The sequence below is a fragment of the Leucoraja erinacea genome, chromosome 9 (genome assembly GCF_028641065.1).
Source record: "Leucoraja erinacea ecotype New England chromosome 9, Leri_hhj_1, whole genome shotgun sequence".
NCBI lineage: Eukaryota > Metazoa > Chordata > Chondrichthyes > Rajiformes > Rajidae > Leucoraja > Leucoraja erinaceus.
The window spans coordinates 54,409,288-54,435,826 of record NC_073385.1 but is presented as its reverse complement, the minus strand read 5'-3'; the positions used below and the strand labels follow the sequence as shown (position 1 = coordinate 54,435,826).

The 26,539-nt window shown below is 40.1% G+C and overlaps 1 protein-coding gene across 1 annotated transcript in view; it reads right to left on the bottom strand.

The window, feature by feature from the left end:
* The window catches only part of LOC129700391 (regulator of G-protein signaling 6-like), a 411,071-nt gene that overhangs the window by 39,834 nt on the left and 344,698 nt on the right, over positions 1–26,539 (bottom strand). The window contains exons 3-9 of the mRNA XM_055640840.1: positions 19,671–19,721; positions 16,452–16,558; positions 13,718–13,769; positions 9,073–9,137; positions 8,843–8,919; positions 5,579–5,660; positions 3,200–3,274 (exon numbers count right to left, since the gene is read on the bottom strand). Of these exons, the coding sequence (XP_055496815.1) occupies positions 3,200–3,274; positions 5,579–5,660; positions 8,843–8,919; positions 9,073–9,137; positions 13,718–13,769; positions 16,452–16,558; positions 19,671–19,721 (509 nt within the window). The remainder of the gene's footprint in view (positions 1–3,199; positions 3,275–5,578; positions 5,661–8,842; positions 8,920–9,072; positions 9,138–13,717; positions 13,770–16,451; positions 16,559–19,670; positions 19,722–26,539) is intronic.

The window sequence follows — 26,539 nt, the reverse complement described above, 5'->3', positions numbered from 1 at the left end:
TCTGATCCTCCTCCCATCCTCCCATTTTTGTCCACTCCCCCATACCCCCCCTCCTCCTGCCCCCATCATATCTTTACATTCCCTCTCACTCTTGTTTTCATCCATCAACTTCTCACATGTTTACTCCTCAGGTTTTCCTCCCCATCCCCATCTGCTTCTGCTTGCATTTACCAGTCACCTCGCCTCCCATGGTTTCCATTATCACCTTCCCTACTTATCAGATTCCAGCGCTGGTGGTCTTTGTGTTCCAGTTTATCATCCTCCAGCAGCTGTCCCCACCCTCACCTCCCTATCACCTGCCTCCATATGCATTTTCATTCTTTTTTTTTCCATGTCCTCTTTTTTCTCTCCACTGCCTCCATCTATCACCTACCTGCCTCTGCCTTGCAACCACCTCTCCCCTCCCTCACCTCACTCCATATGCCCTTCATCTTTGTCCATCTCAGTCCATCAATCACTTCTCATTTCTCTCTCGCCACACTTCCTCTTCTCTTTACATTGGCTATCTTCCATCTCCACCCTCAGTCCTGATGCAAGGTTTTGACCTGAAACATTGACCGATCCTTTCCATCCACAGATGCCGTTCTACCTGCTGAGTTTCTCCCTTGGAGATATTGGAAGATGCCCAATAAACTAAACTTACAAATTGTTCATAAACTAAAAAGACTTGACAGGGAGAGGGAAATTGGGTATTTTTACCCTGTGTGGGGAAGGCCCAGTGTACGCAACAGATTCAAGCCAGTTTAATACTCAAGATATTACAATACCTTCATAGGGAATAGATGGTAACATGTACCATCCCAAAAGCCACTTGCGTCACACTACTTGTCTTGGTGACTTTTCCAAAAATGCAGCACCCCTTTCAATCTGAATATTTACTATCCTGCCTCTTTACTACTAATCCCATAGCCCTTAATTCCATTAACGTCCAAAAGTCTCTGTCAGCAAATGGAACCTTACTAGCTCTCTTGCATAGACAATTCTAAAGACCCATTAGATCCTGGTTGAAGAAAGGTCTTCTTATCTGTGACGTGAAGAAACATCTTCACCCAGTGGATAATGTTTTGAAATTCTCTGCCATGGTGGTGGTTCAGTTGCTGAGTATATTCAAACACAATTACTCAGCATTCTTATTTCCATTATTCACAGAGATTATCTACATGTCTGGATTTAATGGCATTTAAGAGCACTTTATAGTGAATGCTAATTCAAGAAGACAGAATTTCTTCAATTATTATTTAATATCTTCTGCGCAAGTATGGATAACATTTTGTGTCACAAATGTGAGCCATTTGTTATCAACATCAAATGTCTGCATTTAGTCGTAAATTCACAGAGCTATACAGCTTGGACACAGACCCTTCAGCCACCTTCTCCTTGCCAACCAAGTTCGCATTTTGGGCTGGTCTAATTTGCCTGCATTTGGCCCATGACCCTCTCAACGTTCCTCTCCATATATCTGTCCAAATGTCTATTAGAATTCAGAATTATATCCACTCCCACAGCTTCTTCTAGTAGCTCATTCCAGACACAGACTATCCTCTGAGTGCACATATTCTCCTGTAGTCCCTCTGAAATATCAATGCTCTCAACAAATCTGTGCCCTCTAGTTTTAGAATCCTCTACCTTAGGTAAAAGTGTTCACTTTATCCATGGTCTCATAATCTTGTACTACTCAATAAGGTCATCCCTCAGCATCCTATATTCCAAAGAAAAAAGTCTCAACCTTTCCAACCTCAACCCTGTAACTCAAGCTGCGAGCCCAGGTAACATCCTGTTGAATCACTTTTGCACTCTTTCCAACTTAATGACAGGCTTCCTATAGCTGGACAACCAGAACTGCACATATTATGTAACCATGGTCTCACCAATCACTTGCATCATGATGTCCTAACCGTATGGTCAATACCCTTACTAATTTAAGTAACCATACTGTCCAAGCTTCACCGTTTACTCTACATGCCCTGCCATGATTTGACAAACCAATGTGCAATACCTCATACTTGTCAGAGTTAAATTCCATTACATCTTGATTTAGATCAGTTAGGAAGGTATAGACATCTTTCCTCACCAATTACTATGACAATTTTCTAAATTTACTAACAACATTCATTACATTGTCATCCACATCATTAATGTATATAACAAACAACAGAAGACCCCACACCCACCCTTGTGGCACACTCTGGTTATAGATCTCCAATCAGAAGAAAATATATCCATAACTACACTTTGACATCTTCCTCCAAGCCAACTTTGAATCCAATCAGGTAACTCACCTTGGATTCCATGCAATCTAACCTTCCAGCCAAACCTACCCTGTGGGACCTTGTATAAGGACTGGCTAAAGTCCATTTAGACAATCCCCACTGCCCTGTCCTCATCAAACCTCTTGGTGACCTCTTTAAAAATGCTATCAGATTTGTAAGACACACGATTTCCCACACACAAAACCACGCTGACGATCCTTAATCAGCCCATCCCTTTCTAGATGCTGATATATCCTGTCACAAAGAACCTCCTCCAACAACTTACCCACCAATGATGTCAGGCTCAGCATTTAAAGGAAAAACAAAACACACCATGCTCTCACACACACAAGCACACACTCAAAACTGAGGTCATGCTACGTCTGAATGACTCCATAATACTCAGGTCAAAGATTTACTAACTTAAGTTGTTCCAAGCTTCAATAAAAAACGAAAACAAGTTTGCTGAGTAAATTTTCTGTGCCATTTTGGAAGCTATTTAGCCATTGTTTACAAGAGTCAAGCGTCAAGTGAATGTTATTGTCATGTGTCCCAGATAGGACAATGAAATGACACAAATAGTTCCAATACTAGTTATCAGTAGAATACAGTTTCTGACTGTTTTTGATCACGCTTTCCATTCTAGTTCAGCATGAAGATAATATGGTGGCAGGAAACCTAGCGATTATTTTACTAACGTTCTATAGCTCATTGCCACAGAAGGCTGTGGAGGCCAAGTGAATGGATATTTTTAAGGCAGGGGTCGATAGATTCTTGATCAGTACGGATGTCAGGGTTTGTGGGGAGAAGGCAGGAGAATGGGATTAGGAGGGAGAGATAGATCAGCCATGATTGAATGGCGGAGTAGACTTGATGGGCCAAGTGCCCTATTTCTGCTCCTATCAGTTATGACCTTATTGAGCAGATGTGAGCAGGATGCTTGTACACACCTTCTTTACACTGTTCGGATTTTTCATCCTGCGGCATTTCCTGATGTCCATTTCTGTAGTGTTCACACAGCCAGGCTGCAGAAAGGACAATAAAGGAGGAATTTAGTGAGAGATTATGTCAGTGCCAATGACTATTTGATGTTACATTTCATAGAAACATAGAAACATAGAAAATAGGTGCAGGAGTAGGCCATTCGGCCCTTCGAGCCTGCACCGCCATTCAATATGATCATGGCTGATCATCCAACTCAGTATCCTGTACCTGCCTTATCTCCATACCCCCTGATCCCTTTAGCCACCAGGGCCACATCTAGCTCCCTCTTAAATATAGCCAATGAAACTGGCCTCAACTACCTTCTGTGGCAGAGAATTCCACAGATTCACCACTCTCTGTGTAAAAAATATTTTTCTCATCTCGGTCCTAAAAGACTTCCCCCTTATCCTTAAACTGTGCCCCCTTGTTCTGGACTTCCCCAACAATGGGAACAATCTTCCTGCATCTAGCCTGTCCAATGCTCAATTTCAATGTTCAGTTGTCAGCATTGCCATTTTCCTCTCTTCTACGCTGTGATTTGACGGGCAAATCTTTGTATAATAAGTTCCCGCTAATGGCCATCATTGATTTATGCAAATCAAAAAGAAAACGGCAGATGCTGAAAATCTGAAATTTAAACAGAAAATGCTGATTAGCTGATTTTCTCTTATCTAAGCTAGATGGGAAAACGTCTGGTTATAATCATCAGCAATTTGATTGGTATTTCACGATTTAGAAACAAAATGTGTGGACTGGTTTGGAATAAAATCTTTATATTCAGATTCATTGCCTATTAGAGTGATATAATAATCCTTGATTAATTCATAAGAGTATTCAAATATCAAAACCCTTACAGAAAGGAAGTAAGAAGAAGGCAACAGCGAAACAAAATCATATATAGCTTCTCAAAGTCATACAGCATCTAATCATACCCTACGGCCCACCATGTCCATGCCAACCATAAATATTAATCTTATTTTTGCCTTTACCTCCCTATCATTTCCTACCTTGACCCTATTCTCCTGCTACATGTGCACTAGAATCAATTTACCGTAGCCAATTAACCCACCAGCACATCTTTGGGATGTGAAAGAAAGAGCACCTCAGGAGAAATGAGGGATTATAAGCAAACTTCACGCAAGCAGCATCCAAAGTCAGGACCAAAAAAGTGAGGCAGCAAAGCTTACTGCCATTGCACTATATTCCCCCATTACAAAGCAAACCTGATCGTTGTCAATATTTAAACCTAAACTTCCATTTTAAATGTAAAATTCATTATTTCATAGGTTAACATACTTTCATTGGTTTTAGAAATACTGATACTGCAGCACTATAGGTATTAAAGTGGTTGCCCTGCGGAAACATTTGTTTAAATGAAACAAATGCAGAAGTTATAGACTAAATGTTTAATTTAGTGTAGTTTAGTTTAGAGATAGAGCACGGAAACAGGCCCTTCAGGCCTACCAAGTCCGCACCGACCAGCAAACCCTGCATATTAATCCTATCCTACACACACTAGGGACAATACCAAGCCAATTAACCTACTAACCTGTACGTCTTTGGGGTGTAGGAGGAAACCAAAAATCTTGGAGAAAACCCACCCGGTCACGGGGAGAACGTACAAACTCTATACAGACAGTACCCGTAGTCGGGATCTCTGGTGCTGCATGCGCTGTAAGGCATCAACTCTACCACCGTGCCACCTTTTAAATTAGCTAATATTCACTAGGATTGCAGTGCAGTGCAGAGAATCCTTGCAGCTAAGAAGAGAGAAGCTAAAGTAAAGGAGTGTATATCGCTCTGGAGCATCACTTGAACCTGAAGAGGAAAGGATGTACGTTCTTGTGGGAAAATCTAGAATTAGGGGTAATTGTCTAAAAACAAGTAGTCACCTATTTAGCTGAGAGATGAGATTATTTTTTTTTTCACTCAGAGGGTCATGAGTCTTTGGAACCCTCTTCCTCAAAGAGTGATGGAAGCAGAATTAGTCAATATTTTTAAGACAGAGGTAGTCAGATTTTTCAACAGTGACAGATTACCAGAGGTAGGTGGCAGTATGGAGTTGAGATTAAATCAGTTCCACTTTAATCATAGCATGGCAGAGCAGTTTTGAGGGATGGAGTGACATACTCGTTCTCCTGATTCATATATTTGACACTGCAGATTGAACATCTCCATGCATATATTTCTGTCTACTTTAGTTAATGGCTTAAAGGTGCACAAGCTACACTTTTGATTGAAATACTTGTGTGGAAGCTCCCTGCTAGTAGCACAAAGTTGGGAATGGACTTCTTGTGCCTTCAACAAATATCCAAGGAATGATGGTAAAATTCAAGTATACTCACAACGGGCCGGTGGACATCCCAGAATGCTCTTTCTTGACTGTCTAGGATCTTACGTTCCGTTTTATCCTTCTTTCTGTCAATTCTAAAAGAAGATGATATCAACTTCCAAAGGAAACACTGAATTTGCAGGACTTCTGTTTCTTGGTTGCACTTAAACTTTACAAATACCACAGTCTCCGCAGTTCAGCAGTGTTTCTACTTCACAAACCAAATTCCTCTCTGTCTGAGATATTCTATGGTACGTAGGTTGTTAGCCTCTCCTTTTTTATTTTGGTCACTGAACAGTCAATTCCATCACTATACTGTCTTTCCAAGGGACAACTACTATGTTAGCTAATTTGACCAGTCTTTGAGTTATTAGGCTCAAGTTTTCTCAAGTCTTAATAAAAGGGACAGATTTAGCAATGGGCAGAAAAATTAGGAAATAATGTGTTCTGATCCAAAACATCAACATCCTGAAATAGTAACTTTTTTCCTTTCTTCACAGATGCTACCTAGCCTTCTACGTTCTGTATTATTGTTGTCTTACAAAAACCATAGCTGACGATAAATTATCCAGGACACTTTTACTGTAGTCTTGAGTCCCAATAGGATGTAATATCATTACTCAATTTTTAAGAAAGGTTAATGCTTTTTCATTATTTTTAATGCAAGTTACTTTATATCTTCCTGGGGAGAATCTTCTGGGGAGAATCTCCACTGCGAAATCTCCTCAAGATATGCCTACTTTGAAGAAGTTCTCCTCCTCCCTCTGGAGACAGTTTCACAACCTCCTCTCTAACATTGCACCCGCTGAGTTTCTCCAGCATTTTTGTGTACCTTCTTCTTCTTCTTCTTGCGTGTGACGTGCACAGCCTAAAGTTGTGCATCTACATCTATTTGTTTGTGCACATCGGGTTGATTGCATTAGTCGAAACAGGGTGGACCATGTGAAGGTTGCAATCTCCCACCCCCCTGGGGAGAATATAATCTATCAATGGACCCAAACCCCCCTCATTAAAATTGCAATGGAAAAATCAGTCAATGCTCTTCTTATTTACTATGTTGCCTAAAATTCAGGGATGGGCACGGAAGGGAACATTAGGGTGGGTCTATCAAAGGACAACTAGCAATTAAAAATCATCCAATAATAGAAACAGTAATATTTCTCATTTACTGTGAGGATAAAGCAAGGTTAAATGGAATGACCCACGTGTACTGTGCTTGGAAAATGTTCACTTTCAGCAAAATTGTCTGCAATATTGGAGCAGGCATGAGAAACATATTGACCCACTCCTTGTTCTATTTCTTAAGTTCTTTGGCCAATGTTCACATAATATATTGACCATCAATCCTCTCCTTTAACTGCCACAATATTATACTGGTTCTAGTTTAAAAACACGTGTGAAACATGAGGTGCTTGTATTCTCAAGTCTTGGTCGTTGGACTTGTATTCAGGATCTACTGAAACAGAGCGAGGGTACACCCACTGAACCAGGCTCTTAAAGTTCTTGTGGAGCTGTAACTATCAACGTCAAGCATGGTGCTTGTTCCTGCATAATGTTCAGAGAATGCATATTTCACCATTGCGAGGACTAAGGATATACTGTAAAAATAAATTTACTGTGAGTGCATAGTTAGAGATACCTCCTTGCTAGTTTCAATTTGAAAATAAAATTTCTCTTTTTTTAGATTTCGCATGGATTGTACACTATAAACGTTGGGTAGAAATGTATCATTATTCGAGGTACTACTGGTACAAGATCTACCTGGTGACTTTGCACTAAGACCACTGATATCAAATCTTAGTTATTGCTCCGAACAATCAGATAAGAATTATCTATATATAATTAAATCTCGCATCTTGTTTGGGATTCTATGTGCGTGCTCCCAAAACGGTACATGATTGGGGGAGCGCTACAATTTTTGGACCACCTTACTCACAATTGTCCTGTGGTGTATTTTTTTATCAAGTTTTTTCAGATTGATGTTTTATGTTATTCACATTTTTACTATATAAAACCCCACTTTGAGAAAAATGATGTGATGTTGCAGTGACAGTTACAGCTATGATGTCACAATGGGATTGTAGCCCTGCCCGCTACAATATTGCAAATCTCAGGACAGAGTCCTGGCAGCAAATGCAATCGGATTTTTTTTCCTGGCAGCAAGTGCAATTGGATCTTTTTAAAAGTTTAAAAAGAAGTTTAAAATGAGTCGCCCCGCTCAGTTGGGGGCTTAGGGTGAGTGGTGGAATATTGCATTGGGGGAATGGGTTGCATTAGGGGAACGGGTGAGTGGTGGAATATTGCGTTGGGGAATGGGTTGCGTTGGGGAACCAGGCCTCACATGGGGGCTATGGGAGAGTGGTGGAATGTTGTGTTGGGGGACGAGGCCTCCCATATGACAGGTGCCACTTCCAATGGGTCCCACTTGGTCTAGTGTTCTTTAAAATTGGTTGAGGAAAGGAAGATCCATTGATACATTTGCTAATTTAGACTTCAGTCTTTAGACAAACAGTGTGGAAACAGGCCCTTCAGCCCATCAAATCTGCGTCGAGCAGCGATCACCCCATACACTATCCCACAGACTAGGGACCATTTACAAATTTACTGAAGCCAATTAACCTACAAACCTGTATATCTTTGGAATGTGGGAGGAAACCGGAGCACTCGGAGACCACCCACATGGCTACAGGAACTCCATACAGACAGCACCCATTGTTAGGATCGAATGCAGATGTGTAAGGCAGCAGCTCTACCGCTGCGCCACCCTACAAATTGTTTCCAATCAATACATGCCAATGCAAGTAAATATAATCTGCTTATTGATCAGGATAAAGCTAAATTACCCAAACACGCTCAGCTGAATGCAAGCGGAAAAATGTTTTATTTGGTTTTCTGAAATGATTTATTCATGTAGAGTTCTGAAAGCATCCATCATTTTCCAAACTTGGCATGAAAATGACAATCACAAGTTTTACATTGAACACAAGATATTTCTTGGCTCATTTCACCCATGTTAACAGCAAGAACTAGCCAACCCAGAAAGGCTTGATATCAAGTGGTTACGCTCAGACTGGCTTCAGGATGTGTTTGGGGCAACTCCCAATAAGGCACTCCATAGCACAGTCTGGTTACCAGCTGCCTATTATCATGCTCTAGGCTTAGATCATTCATAAATAATTCCTTAGGAGATCAGCTTGCACATATACAGGAAGAAAAGCCCTGTTATTTTCTATTTTATTTTCACTTTACAAATACATAATGTTGAGCGTTTACGTACTTTATTTGGGCCTCTGCTTGCATAAAGATGAACTCCCACTTTCTTGCAAATGCTCTTTGCAACCTGGCCAAATTTTCCTGCAGAATGAACAGCTTTGTGTTACAACAGAAAACAGGTTTCTGTTTTTTACTTATTAGTGCAAGTTCTGACTGGAATCCATGCTGTAGTTTTCAAAATAACTCATTGGTGTTATAATAGCACATTGTCAATTATAAAATTGGTATACCTACGGCTTCATAATCAGCAAGCTCCAATCTCGCTTTATTCTGCATTGTCCGCTTACACAGGTAGATGGCTATGATGGTGAAAAAATGAAACAATTAATTACCCCCTTATAATAGCTTCCTTTCAAAAAATAATTCTGTTTAATTGTTTTTTTCACCTCAGTTATATCAATGGCAAAACGCACATTTTAGTATCCTCCTCACTGATGTTCACTTGTACCAAGAGGATATGGTATTTCAGTTTCAGAATACTTCTGATTTTCATACAAATTCAAGCCTGAAAAAACTATGGTAATTGTGTTAATTTGTGAATGGATCAATTACCTCACAAACACTAAAGGGCCTGTCCCACTTGGGCGACATCGGCGACAGGCTGAAAAGAGGCTGTCGCCGCGTGGTTGGGGCGTGACGCGGGGTGACGCATGTAGTGACGCGCGGTGTCTCCCTGCCGCCCCTGGATTTTGGAATGTTAATAATCTTCTGGCGACATCTGGGTGTCTTATCATGTCGTGCAACCTGTCACACACTGATGTATGCTGTCCTGCGGGTGACGGCCAGTAACGCGGGTATATAAAGCACCGACTTTCAAAACTTTGTAGATTATTTGGCTGAAGATAGCCAGGGGCAAAGTGCCCATTAACAATGAAAAATACAAAAGTACATAAATGTACAAAGTACATTATTAAGAACATCTGAAATGACGTTCTTTCTAATGTGGTGAAAAAATAAAGATCTTTGTGTCTTGTTGAAGTTCATTGGAGTTGGTGTAAATTGTAATGTTATTGTCAGATATGAATATTGTTGTTGAATAAAATTTTGCTTAAGTATGATATTCTTTGAAATATGCCGTTAAATATATAGTTACTTTTGTTGAAGTCAAACCTTTCTTGTTAAACAAATTGTTGTTTTTCAATATGATGTTATTTTTAAGCTGACGTTAAATAAACAATTTATTTCCTAAAAAGTTATTGGTCCTTAGATTTATTGTAGATTAGTTCATTTCCAATGTGATTATTATACTTCAGTGTAACCTTCTTGTGTTGTGAAGGCATGTGATGCGGAGTGTCGTGGCTTGACGGTGACGCGGAGTGTCGTACAACTTGATGGTTTTTAGGGCGACTACGGGCGTCAGTCACTGATGTTCCCAGTCGCCAAAAAAAATCGCAAATTACTTTTTGCATCTGTGAGCATGAGTACTGAAGGGTGTGTTGGCTTTCTAGTTCCAGGATTAAAGATGTCTTCTTGCAGGTGGTGAGAACCATCACATGGGAAGGGAGGATCCAGTTGTTATGGTCCATAGTGGGATCAACAATGTGGAGTGGAATGGATGTGACAAATAAATGTATCCTGTATCTTGTCTTGAAGAAATTTGAGCAGTTAAGGCCTAGGCCCACAACCTTTACCAACAAAGGCAGTGCAATCCAAATACCATCACCCGATGGTTCTCCTCCTACTCACACACCTTCCTGGCTTGGAGATATGTTGGCAGCCCATCATCATTGCTGGGTCTAAATCCTCAAATTACCACTGTCCAACAGCTCAGAGGGAGTGCCTTCACCAGGAAACTGCTGGAAAGCAGCGCACCCCACCTTTTCCAAGAGCAATAAAGAATGGGCAATAAATGCTGGTCTTGTCAGTGACCACAGATGCTGAAAATAAAGCAGCCCACTAGAGTAAAGCTGGCTGACCAACAGAACCATGCCAAGATTGGGATAGGGTCAATAAAGGTAAAAAAAAACTGCTTGAATAGCTCAAAGATTCATGTGGGAGAAATGGGTTTTAATTCATGAGGCACTAGCACCTGTAGTGGGGACAGAAACAGCTGGTCCCCTTGACAGGCTTTACTTGAATATGTAAGGGTCACTACTTTAACAAAAGGAACAACCATGATCATAGATAAAGCTTTGACTTAATGATGGTGGCAGTGTAAGTGAGGGGAGGAGAATTCTGATGAGGAGAAAAATTTGAAAGTTCAAGAGAAAAGCCAAGCAGATGCTGAAGGGTGGAAACATATCAAGAGAAGTTAAGAATTGTACCAGATCAAAGTCATATTATAAAATATCAACATATTGATAATATTACCAAAAACAGCAATTAGCCTGAGGATTGGAAACTTACAGGATTCAGCAGGGCACATCACAAGTTTTACAGGAGAAAGTCGAATGTCAGAATAATTTGGCAAGATTGTCAGGGCTTGATTTAAAAAAAAAAGGAAGGAATCAGCAAAAGTTAATGTGGGTCCCTTACAGACTGAGACAGGAACATTGATATTGGGGAATAAGAAGATGGTAGAGAAATTAAACAGATATTTTGTAATTGTCTTCATGAAGGTGAGAGAAAAATCCTGAAGATAGTAACCAATAGATCATGAATGAGGAGCTGTAATAAAAATTACCTTTAGCTAAAACAAATGTGGAGGGATTAATGAGACTGGCACCTGGTAAATACCCAGTATGATCTGTATCTGTAGGTATTGAAGTAGCTTAAGATTTAGTTTAGACAGCAAATGGAGTAGACGTAAAAGGGACAGTTTCAGGCTGTGAGGCTGTGATAATTGGAGTTGGAAACGGCTTCATGTTGGGGCCCCAATTATTCACAGTCAAATGATTTGGATGAGGACTGGAATATAGTGTACAAGTTTGGTCTCCCTACTGAAGGAAAGAGATATTTGCAAACGTCAGAGCAAACAAAGCACTTTTCCCGGAGGTTTTGGTTCGAGACCCTTCTTCTATAGAGTTTAGGTGAATGAGAGGAGCGATAGACAAAAATCTGTGCAGAGCCTGGCAGAGTATATGAAGGAGTAATGTTTCTTGACATGCCTGGAACCAGGGGTCACAGCCACAAAATAAAGGGTCAAAATATAATTTCCAAATTGATAGGTCTTATATCACAGAGATAGTGGCTCAGAAAAATAAATGCATACTCTCACCAATGGGTATAGACCAAACCTTATCACTGAAAATGAGCTATTACAATTTATTTCCTGAGCTAGGTAATGTAAGTAAACATTTTGTAAATAAATAGTTAGGGGTGAAATGGCACTTCATTGATTTAGCAATGCAAGACAGCAATGTGTTATATTGTTATATTTGTTGTTGTGCCCATGAGAATTCACTGCTAACACACGTCAAGTGCAGGATCAAGCAATCTGGTCATTTTGCACGTTCAATCAAGACTGGATGAATAGTATTGCCCTCAATCTAACAGACTAGAAATAGTCAGACTCTCCTGATGATTATCATGTAATCACTCCAATCTCCGACATTTATATTGGCTTCAAGAATCATTGACATCTGGCTCGTTGCAGCAATTTAACCACATATGGGACATCCCCAAAGGATGTAGACACAAGGCCTTAAAGATTTGAACATGCAACACTAATTTTCCAGTTGCTTTGAGGTACACATTCAGTATTTAAATTCTTCCTGTGTGTTCTCCATCCATGACATTTGAAAGATAAAGACTGGGTTCCGTAGACTATCTGAATGAACAACCCTGAGCATTGTACAGCAACAGAGTAGTGCAGTAACTGTTCTCTACAGGCGATTAACAGACAGCAAAAATATTGTGTGCTGCCTCTATTTGTATTGGCCATACTAGCTTTTGGGTGCCGTGTTGTTTCAAGGTCCCAGTCTTATTTAAGGGAATGAATCTTGCATTCTATTTTAGTTTTCTAAATACTTTACAGGAAATTTGAATGATATATTGGCTTTTTGGAAAATAATTGTAAACACTCTACATCCTTGAGGTTCAGCCGTATGATCATTTCCTCCCATATTCTAGAGGGGGAAATGGTTTGGCACTGATGCATCACATCAGGGTGAAGGCTGCTGTTAAATGTTCTGTGACAGGGCTAGATGAACTTGGCATTGAAACATCCTGCATGGAAATATTCAAATCTCAATTTCTATATATCCTCATCATTATGCAGCACAAAGTTCACCAAAGAATATAGTCATAATGAAGTTGCAACATAGAAACAGTCCTTTCAGTCCACGGCATTTGCGCTGACAAACAAGCAACCATATTTACACAAATCTTACTTTAACCCATTTTGTTCTCCCCTCATACCATCAGTCTATGTACCTAGATTGTACCAGTCGAGATCAGTCTTTGTGGAAACATGAACTCATTGGAAAGCACACAACATTAAAAATCACAATTCTTTCAGCAATTACTTTGATCCTATGTCTCTCCTTATTCTTGTTTATTAAAAACTCTATCTTCAGTAGCTTTTAGAATGGACTTTTGAGTATAACCTATTCACTTAACGCTGCGAAAGAGAAAAAAAAAACATATTCTGAACTAGGCTTCTGGTTTGTGTTCCAGTCACTGTGAAATGAATCTCCAGTATTACATGGCGGGATAGTGGTGCAGTAGTAGAATTGCAGCCTGACAGCGCCAGTGACCAGGTTCAGTCTTGACTAAGAGGGTTGTCTGTACGGAGTTTGTACGTTCTCCCTGTAACCACATGGGTTTTCTCTGGGTGCTCTGGTGTGGGCTGAAGATCCTGTTCCTGTGCTTCACTATTCAATTTTCAATGTTCTATGTGAAACATTCCCTTTATTTATCTTTGTTGAGGCTATTCACCTGCTGATTGCTTCCTGTGCTGTCCACTATAACTTGTAAAAGTCATGAGGGATACACTTACCATAGTCTGTGTTTTCTGGCTCCCAACAGTTCGATGGCCAAAAATATGGAGCCTACAATGAAGATTTATTTGTTACTGCACTGAAGGTAACAACACTGAAGAGATTAGAAAGCCTTGCTACATGTTTGCTTGTGCAACCAAGTCTACAGAATCCTGGACAATAACTCTTGAAACAATAGTCAAGTCAAGAGTGTTTTATTGTCATATATCCCAAACAGAACAATGAAATTCTTACTTGCAGCAGCACAACAGAATATGTAAACATAGTACACTGTAAACAATAAAATAAATGAAAACAAAAGTTTGGTATATATTTAAAATATCCTAATTCTTTGAAAGAATTGCAGATGCTGGTTTTAATCAAAGATAGACACAAAATGCTGGAGTAACTCAACGGGACTGGCAGCATCTTTGGAGAGAAGGAATGGGTGACGTTTCGGGTCGAGGCCCTGAAGAAGGGTCTCGACCCGAAACGTCACCCACTCCTTCTCTCCAGAGATGCTAACTGTCTCAATGAGTTACTCCAGCATTTTGTGTCTAAACCTGGACATTACATTTTTCAGGCTCCTATATCGACTTCCCGATGGCAGGAGTGAAATGCGTGTGTGGCCAGGGTGGTGTGTGTCTCTGATAATTCTGGGAGCCTTTTTGAGACAGCGACATGTAGATCCCTTGGATCATGGGGAGGGCAGTACCCATGGTGGACTGGGCAGTGTTCACCATTTTTTGCAATTTTCGTCATTCCTGGGCATTTGTGTTGCCCAACCAGGCCGTGATGCAACCAGATGCAACTTCAAATGACAAGTATGAAGATGTGGGCTCTTGTGTTAACAGAGATACCAAATGCTGCAAGTCAATTTGAATCCTCCAAAATGAAAGAAAAGATGTGGTGCCAACCAGCAAAGGTCCAATATTCCATGTAATCTAGCAGTTTGTGTGAATTATCGATGCTGTTTGTAAGTAACTGCACTTCACAATGTCCTTGGCACATATTACTAAAGAGGAAAGAGCAATTTACCACAATACACGGTTTCAGATCAATATTCATCGTGTAAATGTGAGTCTCCGATGAATACAGTTTCTGTTAAATGCATATCTTATGGAGATTTGCTACTTTGATGTTTTGATTCAATGATTCCAGTCACGGCCTGGGATAACAGGAATCTAATCATCCCGAGGTAATAATAATATACGGTTGTTCCTATAGCATGGGGATTTTAAACAGTTTTGCTGCGTGGAACCATTTCATTTTGTTTACTGTTTCAGTTACACAGATCCTGGACACACTCCAGTGTCAGAGCCAAGGTGCACATGGGTAGGGTGAGTTCCCAGCCATTGACTTTTCCATAGTCCATGCTGCCATGAGAAAATCCCGACACACTATTCCAATCCAAACTCTGACCCCACTATCCCCTCCCACAACCCCCACACCATCACCATTTTATGATATGAAACTTTGCTGCAAAGGAAGTTCTGTCAGCTAATCTGTGGAAAGGGACCAACTCTTAGAAGTAAAACGTTCACCTTTTCCATGGATATTAAGACCATAAGACATAGGAGCAGAATTAAGCCATTCACCCCATCAAGTCTACTCTGTCATCCAACCACGGCTGATCTATTTTCCATCTCAACCCCATTCTCTTGCCTTCTCCCTGAAAACGTTGAAGTCCTTCCTGGTCAAAAACCTATCAATCTCTGCCTTAAAAATACCTAATGTCTTGGCCTCCACAGCTGTCTGTGGCAACAAATTCCACAGATTCACCACACTCCGGCTACAGTAATTCATCCATCTTTATTTTGAAGGTACGTCCTTTTTTCTGTGCCCTCTGATTCTGGGCTCCCCCATTGCTAGAAACATCCTCTCCACTGTATCTAGGCCTTTTATTATCTGGTAGGTTTCAATGCAATCTCCCCCACCCCCCCCCATCCTTCTAATCTCCAGCGAGTTCAGACCCAAAGCATGCAAACACCCCTAATATGTTAACCCAATCATCCCCGGTATCATTCTCGGAAACCACTTCTGGACCCGCTCGAAAGCCAGCATATCCTTCCTCAGATATGGGCCCAAAACCAGCTTATAATATTCCAAAGAGGACTCACCAGCACCTTGCTTTTATATTTTTGTTCCCTCAAAATGAATGAATTGATGCTCATAATGTTGCCTAATTTAATAATTTAAAAAAAAATGTAATGGTACCTTCCCGAAATGATCAATAGATTTTTAGATGCTATAAGAATCAAGAAGAATGGAGTTAGTATTGGCAAGTAGAGCTGTGGTAAAAGATCACCATGAATTTACTGAACTGACCTTTACCTCATTCTACTTCTTAAATTATGACACTCAGACGTTGGTGTAGGAACCCATAGTATTCAAGTTAAAAAAGTCCATTCGTTTTTGGAGCTCCCAGACATGAACATAGCTTGATTGATTCAATCTCACAGAGAGAGATGTCAAAAATTGCTGCTCACAATAACTAAAACCATGGAGAAGGGATTTTTGACACTTGCCTCCAGCCTTGTCAGGAGCAGATCGGATGGGAGAGATCAAATGTGGAAAATTCAGTTTCCCCGCTGGCTTGGAGGTTTCCTGCCCAAGTTATAGTGGGAGAACATTAATAAGCTGCTGAATTGTGATGCCTCAGTATTAAGGCAGCATTGGCAATTGAGCCTTTCCACTTCAAATACCTGAGGATGAAAGATCTCCGATTCCAGAGAAGAAGGCATGGTTGCTCACCTGAAACCTGTAAAACGTCCCATCATCTTTCAATGTCAGAACGTGGTCGGAGATAGGAAACACATATCCTTGAGCAGAAATGAGGCTCCCAAAGTGTATTGCTTCACCTGTGAACAGGGGAAAAGAAAAGATGTTTTGAATCTCAATGCTACTGCAGTCCTTCTGAGCACTCTTCCCACTTTATGTTTCCTTTTCACCATAACTCACTTTTATGCCAAGATACATTTTTAGTTATTGCTCATTACCATTGCAATTTCATTACATTTGGTTGATTTCAGATAGATATTCTGCATAGAAATTAAAGTGCCTAGCAGTGTTTATTTCATTTTTATGAGATTGATAATAGACTTTTTTTCTTTACGTGAATCTGATAATGATTATTTCTGGGGTGAGTTAATGTAACGGTAAAGATTTGCCTGCCCACTACTGTATGAGATTTCCATGTCTGGAAATTTCCCTTGTCTGCCAATGTCACTGTTCTATCAGGGGCACAATCTTCCTCACCATCAAACGCATCTACGTGAGGTATTGCCTCCAGGAGGCGGCATCTTTAATCATGGATCCCCACCATCCGGGATTAATATCTTCTCACTGCTACTGTTGGGCAGGAGGTACCGAAGACTGGCATCCCATATCACCAGGTTCAAGAACAACTTCTTTCCCACAACCATCATGTTCTTAAACTGACCTGCTCATCCCTAATCTTAGTGTGCAGGAAGGAACTGCAGATGCTGGTTTACATCGAGTGTAAACTCAGTACCGAGTACGCTCTGTCCACCTTGGCCTTTGCGATCTTCCAGTTGCCAAACACTTTAACTTCCCTTCCCATTCCCATTCCGACTTTTCTGTCCTGGGCCTCCTCCATTGTCAGAGTGAGCCCAAACACACATTGGAGGATCAGCACCTCATATTTTGCTTGGGCAGCTTACAACCCAGCGGTATGAACATTGATTTCTCTAATTTCAAGTAACCCTTCCACTCCCTTCCTCTCTGTCCCTCCCCACCAAAGTAATCCTAGCAGATTTACTGTTGCCCTGCTTATATTCACTGTTTGTATCTTCTCATTATCATCTTTTTCACAGCCAATAATGGACCATTGTGGGCTCTGCCTTTCCTTGATCATCGTTGCTGGCTTTGATTTGTTCTTTTCACACCTTTCATTCATTTGTTCATTGTACCTTTTGATACCTCTAGTTTCCTTCTTCCCTGACTCTTAGTCTCAAGAAGTGTCCCAAGCCGAAATGTCACCTATTCCTTTTCTCCAGAGATACTGCATAACCCACAGAGTTATTTCAGCATTTGGAGCCAACCCTAATACTACCTTAGCAATGGAACAATTTGAACCACCTTTTGAAGCTATAGACTTGTTTTCAATTTTTTTGCATTAATGTCTTGTTTTGCAATCTTTTCCTTTCACTTTCTTGTAATATATATAATATATATTAATATCTTTAGATATATAAAACTTTATGTTCTGTACACTGAGTGCCTGTGATACGTAAGCTTTTCATTGTACATACATCACCATACTTGTACCTATGACAATAAACTCAACAACATAAATGACACAAGCTTTGAGGGCGAGATCCTGATTTACATCTGTCTTTTAAAGAGAACTAATGTTTGCTCATTTCACTCTTTAATGAGCTGGCTAATTTTAATATTTACCCCTTTGTTCTGAGCTCTTGCTTCAAAGGAAATAGCTTTCAGTTCATCAAATGCCTTTATTACTTTAAACCTCTTGGTCTCAACATCCCTCAATTCTCGGACCTCGCAGAAGAACATTTATAACGAGATTTATACCAAGGAATAAAACTTGCAATTGCCTATCAATTTTCTCAAAGCACTTTTAACCAATAAAATACTTTTGAATCAGTGTCAATTACTGGCCCCATAATTTAACCATGGATGGCCTGGTATCATTCTGCACTTTTTAAGAGTTAGTCTATGGTTCTGACAGAATTTGAGTCATTCAGAGATATAACACAAAAACAGGCCCTCAGGCCATCAGAGTCCACACCAATCATTGACAGCTTAACATTAACATTAACTTCATAATTAACACTAATTCTAAATTAATCCCATTTATTTTATTATCTCCACAGATTCACATACACACTACTTAGCAATTTAGATTGTCAATGAGCCTACCAACTTGAATGACTTTGAGAGATGGGAGGAATCTAGTTTACCTGGAGGAAACACACATGGCCGCAGGAAGATCGAGCAAACTCCACACAGACAGCGTCCAAGATCAGCAATGAACCAAATTCCTGGCGTTGTGAAGCAATGGCTCCACCAGCTTCATCATAGTGCAGCCCATTGAGCACAACTCCAGGTAGGATATGATTAAGCATCCCTTTCCCACTTTTCAATTCTACTGAGCAAGGTTGTGGGGAAGTATTTGACAGAGGGATTTTGACCAAAAATGTTAACTTGGTTTCTCTTTCCACAGATGCTTCCTGACCTGCTGAGTGTTTTGGGTGTTTTGTTGCAGTATACAGATCCAAGAGCTTAGGGGTTGTGCAGGTCTTCAATCCGAATAATGAACTCAGTTTTCTTACCCCAGACGCAGTGTGGTCTGCAGGACATTTTCTTTTCTTGTTCCACATAACCTTCAATTCACCAATCTTTCAAATATTTCCAGTCTCACGAAAAGTAATCTACTTCCCCTTTAAATACCTTGAGTCCCTTTGCTATATTTGATTTATAATTAATGCTCTGGGTTAAATCCTCCAATTATCATATTACTATTGGACTTATTGCTATGGATATATTTGAAAGCCCTTTGTTGTTAAGTGAAATCACCTCAGAAATCTTTTTGACTGTGATTCATTTGACTGGCCCAGCTCCTCCTCAAAAAGTCATCCAGTCTTGGTTCCACTTTGGTCTTCATTGTTTGATTGATTGATTATTGAAAGGCACATCATGGAAACAGGCCATTCAGTCTACAGAGTCCATGCCAACCCATTCACAGTGGTTCTATGTTATTCCACTTTGCATCCATTTCCTACACACTAGGGTTAATTTATAGAGGTTAATTAACATATAAACTTGCACGCACTTGGGATGTGTGAGGAAACAGGAACACTCAGAGGCAACCCATGCAGTTACGGGGCAAACTTGTAAACTCCACACTGAGAGCACCCGATAAGCTGTAAACAGCAGATGTACATTCAGAATTTTTCCTTTACAAGCCACATAATTAAACTTCTTTACCTGGGTCTTCAATATTCAGGCTCTTCATCAACCACTGTACGATGTCTGCACCTAAAATGGAAAGGTGATGGAAATGAATGATTGAATAAGGAGCCCAAGGCAAGTGTATTGTTATTACCAGGTCTATCAGTGAGTTTTGAAGGAAATTACATTCAGAATAGACTGGGCAGAAGAGTGGAGAGGGAAATCTTGGCACCACTTAAGCAACAAACAAATGGTTAAGGATAGGAAGAGTGCTGTTAGGTGAATTAAACTGAGTTAATCATCCATAGGTAGCCTGAGACCTTGTGCCAACAACAGTCTTAATCACTCCCATGCCAATCGCAGAAGCTTGGATTCAAACTCTCCCTTTACTTCACTCCATCAAGCTACAGTATATTGACATCATTAACTACCGCTGGAAAATGCCCAGCTTCTCACATGCTATCCTAACAAAGTATGGCTGTCCGTTTAGTGCAGAATGTTTATTATATTGACGGGTGCATGCTCACTGTGAACTAGATTGCAATTTCTGAAATTTGTTTCACCCTTGGCTGTCAAAGGAATCTTTGATATCAACATTCTGGCTTGAATTGGACCATTGTTGTGTCAAAGTGAATTGGTCAAAGATTATTGTGTGTAGGAAGGAAATGCAGATACTGGCTTAAACCGAAGATAGACTCAAAATGCTGGAGTAACTCAGCGGGAGAGGCAGGATCTCTGGTGAGAAGTAATGGGTATCTCTTGTTTCCCTTTCCCCTGACTCTAGTCTGATGAAGGGTCTTGACCCGTAACGTCACCCATTTCTTATCTCCAGAGATGCTGCCTGTTCCACTGAGTTAAATTGGTGTTCCAAGCCGGCAATTCAGGCTCTACAATGTTATCCATTTAAATATTGTCTTTACATAGATTGTTATTTTAATATTCCTGCCTGATGGATCTGTTTCTTGAGAAACATGATATTTATCAGCTTTAATTTTCCCAGCAAGATTCTAATGTGTCCTGTATTATGTCCTCACAAGGATTATTTCAAATTTGATACAATATTCATTATTTTTCTGTTCACTGTTGATTTACACCTTGATTGTTAATTTAATTGCTTTGATGAATTGGATAAGGTCTCCTCACTTGATCTGCTTGCCACTTAAATGGTTACATTTTAGATTGAAAACCAGTCAGTCAATTCTTGATCCTTACAAAGTAGCTTATTGTAACAATGTTCTTCATTATTGTAATAACAAAGCAGCTTAATGTAATAATTGTAATAATTATTATAATAACATTTTCATGCGCACACACATTTTTTAAATGTTTTTTTTCCAAGAGTTCAGAGATCTTCAAACAGTCTTGCACGAGAAGTGAAAGAGAAAAGGGTTAACTTCAAAAACCAAAATTGTTCATACTGTACATGTTCAAGATAGCCTTCTGGTTCAGTCATATTGCCTTTTCAATAATTGCACAGAATTACAAAATATACAAGTTGATTATACAGCAAATTATCCATTTACCAGCGGAACGACACTATCTTATCCTATCAACTTGATGTTTGTCTCATTTTCTCAACTTTGCTTATTCACCTAATCTAAATCACAATAGATTTATAGCACTCAGTTTGCTTAGTTCTAATTCAGATGTTTGCCTTTAATTAAGCAGGGACATTTATGTAATGCTGGATGAAGCTAGAGTAATTGAATTATTACAGCACGGATGATCATTTGGTCCATTGAGTCTATATTTGTTCCTCACACAGTCCAATTCTCTTTATTATTAAATTATTTTCTTTCAATGACTTATCCAATTCACTCTTGAGAGTCCTGAGTAAGCATTAAAGAGGTTCAGTAGGTCTTTGAATACTCAACCAAACTTCTACGGATTTACTGTAGGAAATATCCTGACTGGTTGCATTTTGTGGCATGGTATAGTAATTCCAAAGCATAGGAATGTGAGAGACCGCAGACAGTGGTGGACTCAGCTTGGTCCATCACAGACACAGCCCCACCACCTGGGCCATGCCCTCTTCCCAGTGCTACCATCGAACAGGACATACAGAAGCCTGAATCCCACATTTCAGGGTCCAGGAACAACTACTTTACTAAACTATCATGTTCTTGAATCAATCGACAAAACCTCAATCAAACTACGGCAACACAACACTAGGCATCACCCAAGATGGACTCAAAATGCTGGAGTAACTCAGTGAGACGGACCCAGTCCTGACCAAAAATGTCACCCATTCCTTCTATCCACAGATGCTGCCTGGCCCGCTGACTTACTCCAGCATTTTGTGTCTATCTTCGGTTTAAACAACCATCTGCAGTTCCTTCCTACTATAGGCATCACCTCTTGCACTACCATGGACTTGATTATTTTATAAAATTATGTTTTTGCACTGGGTTTTTTTTTTTTGCAAAGTCTTCTTTCTTTTAGAAGCCTCTATGTAAAACTCATGTACAATTTTTATGTACAATTTGTCTCTGTGTTTTTCTGAGTTGATGTGCCTACGCTGCTGCAAGCAAGATCTTTTATTGTACTACTCCCTCACTGTAGTTGCTCATATGAGATTAAATTTGACTTGACTTGATTAGCTGTGTTTACTACCCCTAGAGGCAGTGAGTTCCATATCATCACCACTCTCTGCAGAGTTTAGTGCTGCAGCTTCCTTATCAGAGCTCACTGTCAGTGTGCAGATTAGCAGAATTAGGCCAGAACTATTCTGGGATGGGGAACCACGTGGGAATTCATTAAGCATCTCAGTAGCATTGTGTGGCTCATCAGATAGAAACTACCATGTATACCTGTTTGTTTTCATCCGATATTTCACCCTCACACTTTCTTCCTTCAGATTAACTATGTCCACAATCATGAGGGGAACTAATGGGGTGGATGGACAGTGTTTTTTCCCCAAGGTAGGGGCATTGAGAACCAGAGGACATAGATTTAAGGTGAGAGGGGAAAGATTTAACAGGAACCCGAGGGCCAACATTTTCACTCAGAGTGTCGTGGTTATATGAAATAAGCTGCCAGAGGAGATGGTTGAGGCAAGTACAATAATAACCTTTAAAAGATACTTAGAAAATTACATGGATAGGAAAGGTTTAGAGGGACAGGTAGCATCTCTGGAGAGAAGGGATGGGTCTGAAGAAGGGTCTCGACCCGAATCGCCACCTTCTCTCCAGAGATGCTGCCTGTCCCGCTGAGTTACTCCAGCTTCAGAATTAAAGGATGTTATTTTAGGAAGGAGATGAATATTTTTTTTAGTCAGAGGGTGGTGAATCTGTGGAATTCTTTGTTACAGAAGACTGTGGGGGCCAAGTAAGTGGATACATTTAAAGCAGAGATATATATATTCTTGATTAGTATGGATGTTAGAGGTTATGGGGAGAAGGCAGTAGAATGGGGTGAGGAGGGAGAGATAGATCAGACATGATTGAATGGCGGAGTAGACCTGATGGGCCAAACGGCCTAATTCTGCTCCTATCACTTATGATCTTATGATCTTCTATTCTTCCATTCTCGTACATCCCCATTGAATTAGTTACTCCATGTATTAGCAAGTCCATGTTCCAGCCACTCTCTAGGTAAATAAGTTTCTCTTGAATGTATTACATGATTTAATTGTATTTGTTTCATGTTCACAGTTGCTAATTGTGGACTCCCCTGCAGTGAAAACATCTGGTGCTCTATCTTGATACACACCTTCAGAATTTTAAACACCATTAGGCCACCTAATAGTCTTATATCTAGACAAGGGCCCCATTGTAATCAATCTTTCTAGGCGGAAGATGCAATTATCGTGATGGTCTATCCTATTTACTCATTTACCCCCCACTACTAGGAATTAATGGGAGCCATTATATTTTAAATACTTCCCAGAATTAGCGATAGTTGCTTCAATTAATTCTGAAGATGAGTAAGTGGCTGGAGGTTTGGATTGGCGCTCTGGGGCATTTCAGAAACAAAACAATAATGTTCAATAAAATGCATGCAGATCTGAAAATACAATGACAACAGCAAATTACTCGGGATCTGGAAACAAAGAACTGAACATGCAAGGGTAAGGTCCACTAATGCAAAAGCAATAAAATAATTCACCTTTACTGAATTCTTCTCAGGTTTGGTGTCCAACCTCATCTCCAAACCCCTGAATCTAGGAGATAGCACTGCTTTCTGCAACCAGATCCTTGACCACAATCAGTGAAAGTAGGTACACAACATCTGCCATGATTACAATAAAGATTTAGCACTACACGCTACGAATCCCAGTTGTGGAGACACTGGTATCGCTGTCTCGTTGTCGGACACTGATCTTTCCTTTTTATTCTGGATTTTAAATTGTGTTTTTTGTATATAATTTATGGTGCTTTTATGTGATATACTAAGATTTTATATGTAATTTATGGTGTTTTTATATGCATTGTATTTTATGTAATGTTGTCTGGACCTTGAGTCCGAAATGATAATGATAATAATGATAATAATAATAATAATAATAATAATAATAATAATAATAATAATAATAATAAATAATGGCCTACATAAATGCATTCTCAGCTCATTATTACATTCCCTATACACTCATAACTTTGCGCCTAAATTATGATCCAACTTCATTACAGGTTTGCAGATGACACTGCCGTAGTGAGCTGTATCTTACACAATGATGAGATGAGGTAATGGAAGGGATAGAGAGGTTAGAAACTTGGTGTCAAGACAACAACGCCTCCCTCAATGTCAGCAAGATGAAGTTGCTAGTTTATGATTTTAGGAAGTAAGATGAGAATTGAGGCTATGGCCACATAGAAGATTAAGGAAGTTTGGCATGTTTCCAATGACTCGGACCAATTTTTGCAAATGAATCACAGAAAGCATTCTATCAGGATACATTACGGCGTGGTTTGGTAACAGCTTGGCCCCAAGATTGGAAGAAATTGCAGAGAATTAGATCCAGCCCAGTTCATCGCACAAACCACCCTTCCGTCCCATTGACTCCATCTACACTTCATGCTGCCTTGGGAACGCAGCTCACACAATCAAGGAATATTTTCACTCTGGTTGTTCGCTCTGCTCCCCTCCCTCATCTGGCATAAGGTATAAAAGCATTTTCTCCCCTCCCATCCTCAGACATTTTCCAAAACTTTCTTTATTTCTCCTGCTTCATCAACTTGCACTAAGGTGTATTGATATTCATTTGTCATCCACTTTCCTACACTGCATGTGCAGGCTTTGTCTAGACAAAACCTCCTTCATTCAGAATGATTTGTTTTTTTAATGTATTTGCATAGCAGCAACTTTTTACAATTTTTTTGGGGGGGACAGTTAAAATTTAATAGCTGCCATAAATTCCTAGAATTAAGTATTTGGATCTTCTTATTTTTGCACAGCATTATGCATGCATTATTCAGAATTATACGCAGAAAGTGCTGGAAATGCTTAACTGGCCAAGGAGTATGTGTGGGGAGAGGAACGGAGATAATGGTTCAGATGGACAATCTTCTTCTGGAACTGGAACCATTAAGAAAAAAAAGTTTAAACTTGCAGAGAAGACGGAGGGATAAAGGAAATATTTGTGATAGAGTGAAGACTAAGATGGATAGTACTCGGCTTAAATCAGGTGCTGAAGACTTTTTGGCAATGCGTCATGATGGTGTAGGAAGAGAGAGGGAGGACAGAGCAAAGAGTAAAAACAACTTTTACTGCAGTTAATGGAAACCTGAAATAAAGGAAAATGCTGGGAAAGCCCAAGAGCAGAGGCAGCATAAATGGGAAGAAAAATAAATCTTGAATTACATTAGAGGTATTGAGAGATTGAGAAGTAAAACCTGCAGATGTTGGGAATCTGAAACAAAATCCCACTTAAATCTGTGATATCACAGAAAGCAATGACACTTGTGGTTCTGATTGGTGAATGTTCACCATGGTCTTTCCATCTTGTTACACCTTCAACTCATGATAGAGTTGCCATACACAGACAACCCCAACTCCTTTCATTAAGGGAGCTAACCAGTGTCCTCCAACCACTCAAGAGAGTTTGCTTCTATTAACACCTTCTCCAGACAGATTAGTTGCCATTTAGAAGACTTCTGCACCCTTCTCCAATCCGTTTTTCCCATCCACCTTTAATCTCCACATAGCCATTCCCTTTGTTCTTTTCCTGGAATGCTGGAATACTCAGGAGGTCAGGTGAGAGGAGAAACAGACTCAATGTTAAATATCAACGAGCTGAAATGTTCACTGTATTTTCCTCCACTGCCACACTCAGACCTATTGAGTATTTTCAGCACTTTCTGCATCATTCCCAGTTTTTATTGTTGCATCATATGTCACCATCTGTATCATGTTCACCATAGAGTCATAGAGTGATAAAGTGTGGAAACAGGCCCTTCGGCCCAACTTGCCCACACCGGCCAACATGTCCCACCTACACTAGTCCGACCTGCGCGTGTTTGGTTCATATCCCTCCAAACCTGTCCTATCCATGTACCTGTCTATCTGTTTGTTAAATGTTGGGATAGTGCCTGCCTCAACTACCTCCCCTTGCAGCTTATTCCATACATAATGTGTAGGAAGGAACTGCAGATGCTGGTTTACATTGAAGATAGACACACCGGTGGGATCCCACTGGTACCTTACCTCCTGGTGAGTCCTTGTATCCCAATGAATCAGACCCAGTTAATGGTGACCTTGAAGTGGAGTCAGCTGTGGGAATCCATACTGAATTATTCCTCTATACATCAGGCATGCTGAGGTAAAATGGAACAACTCTATCTATTATCCGCCCACATTCCCAATAATGTTCCTTTGAGGCAGCTGTGTTAAACGTGCTGTATAAATATGTGCGGTTGTATCATTCTCCATTGGATCATGCATTTCCACCCATCTGTTGTACCATT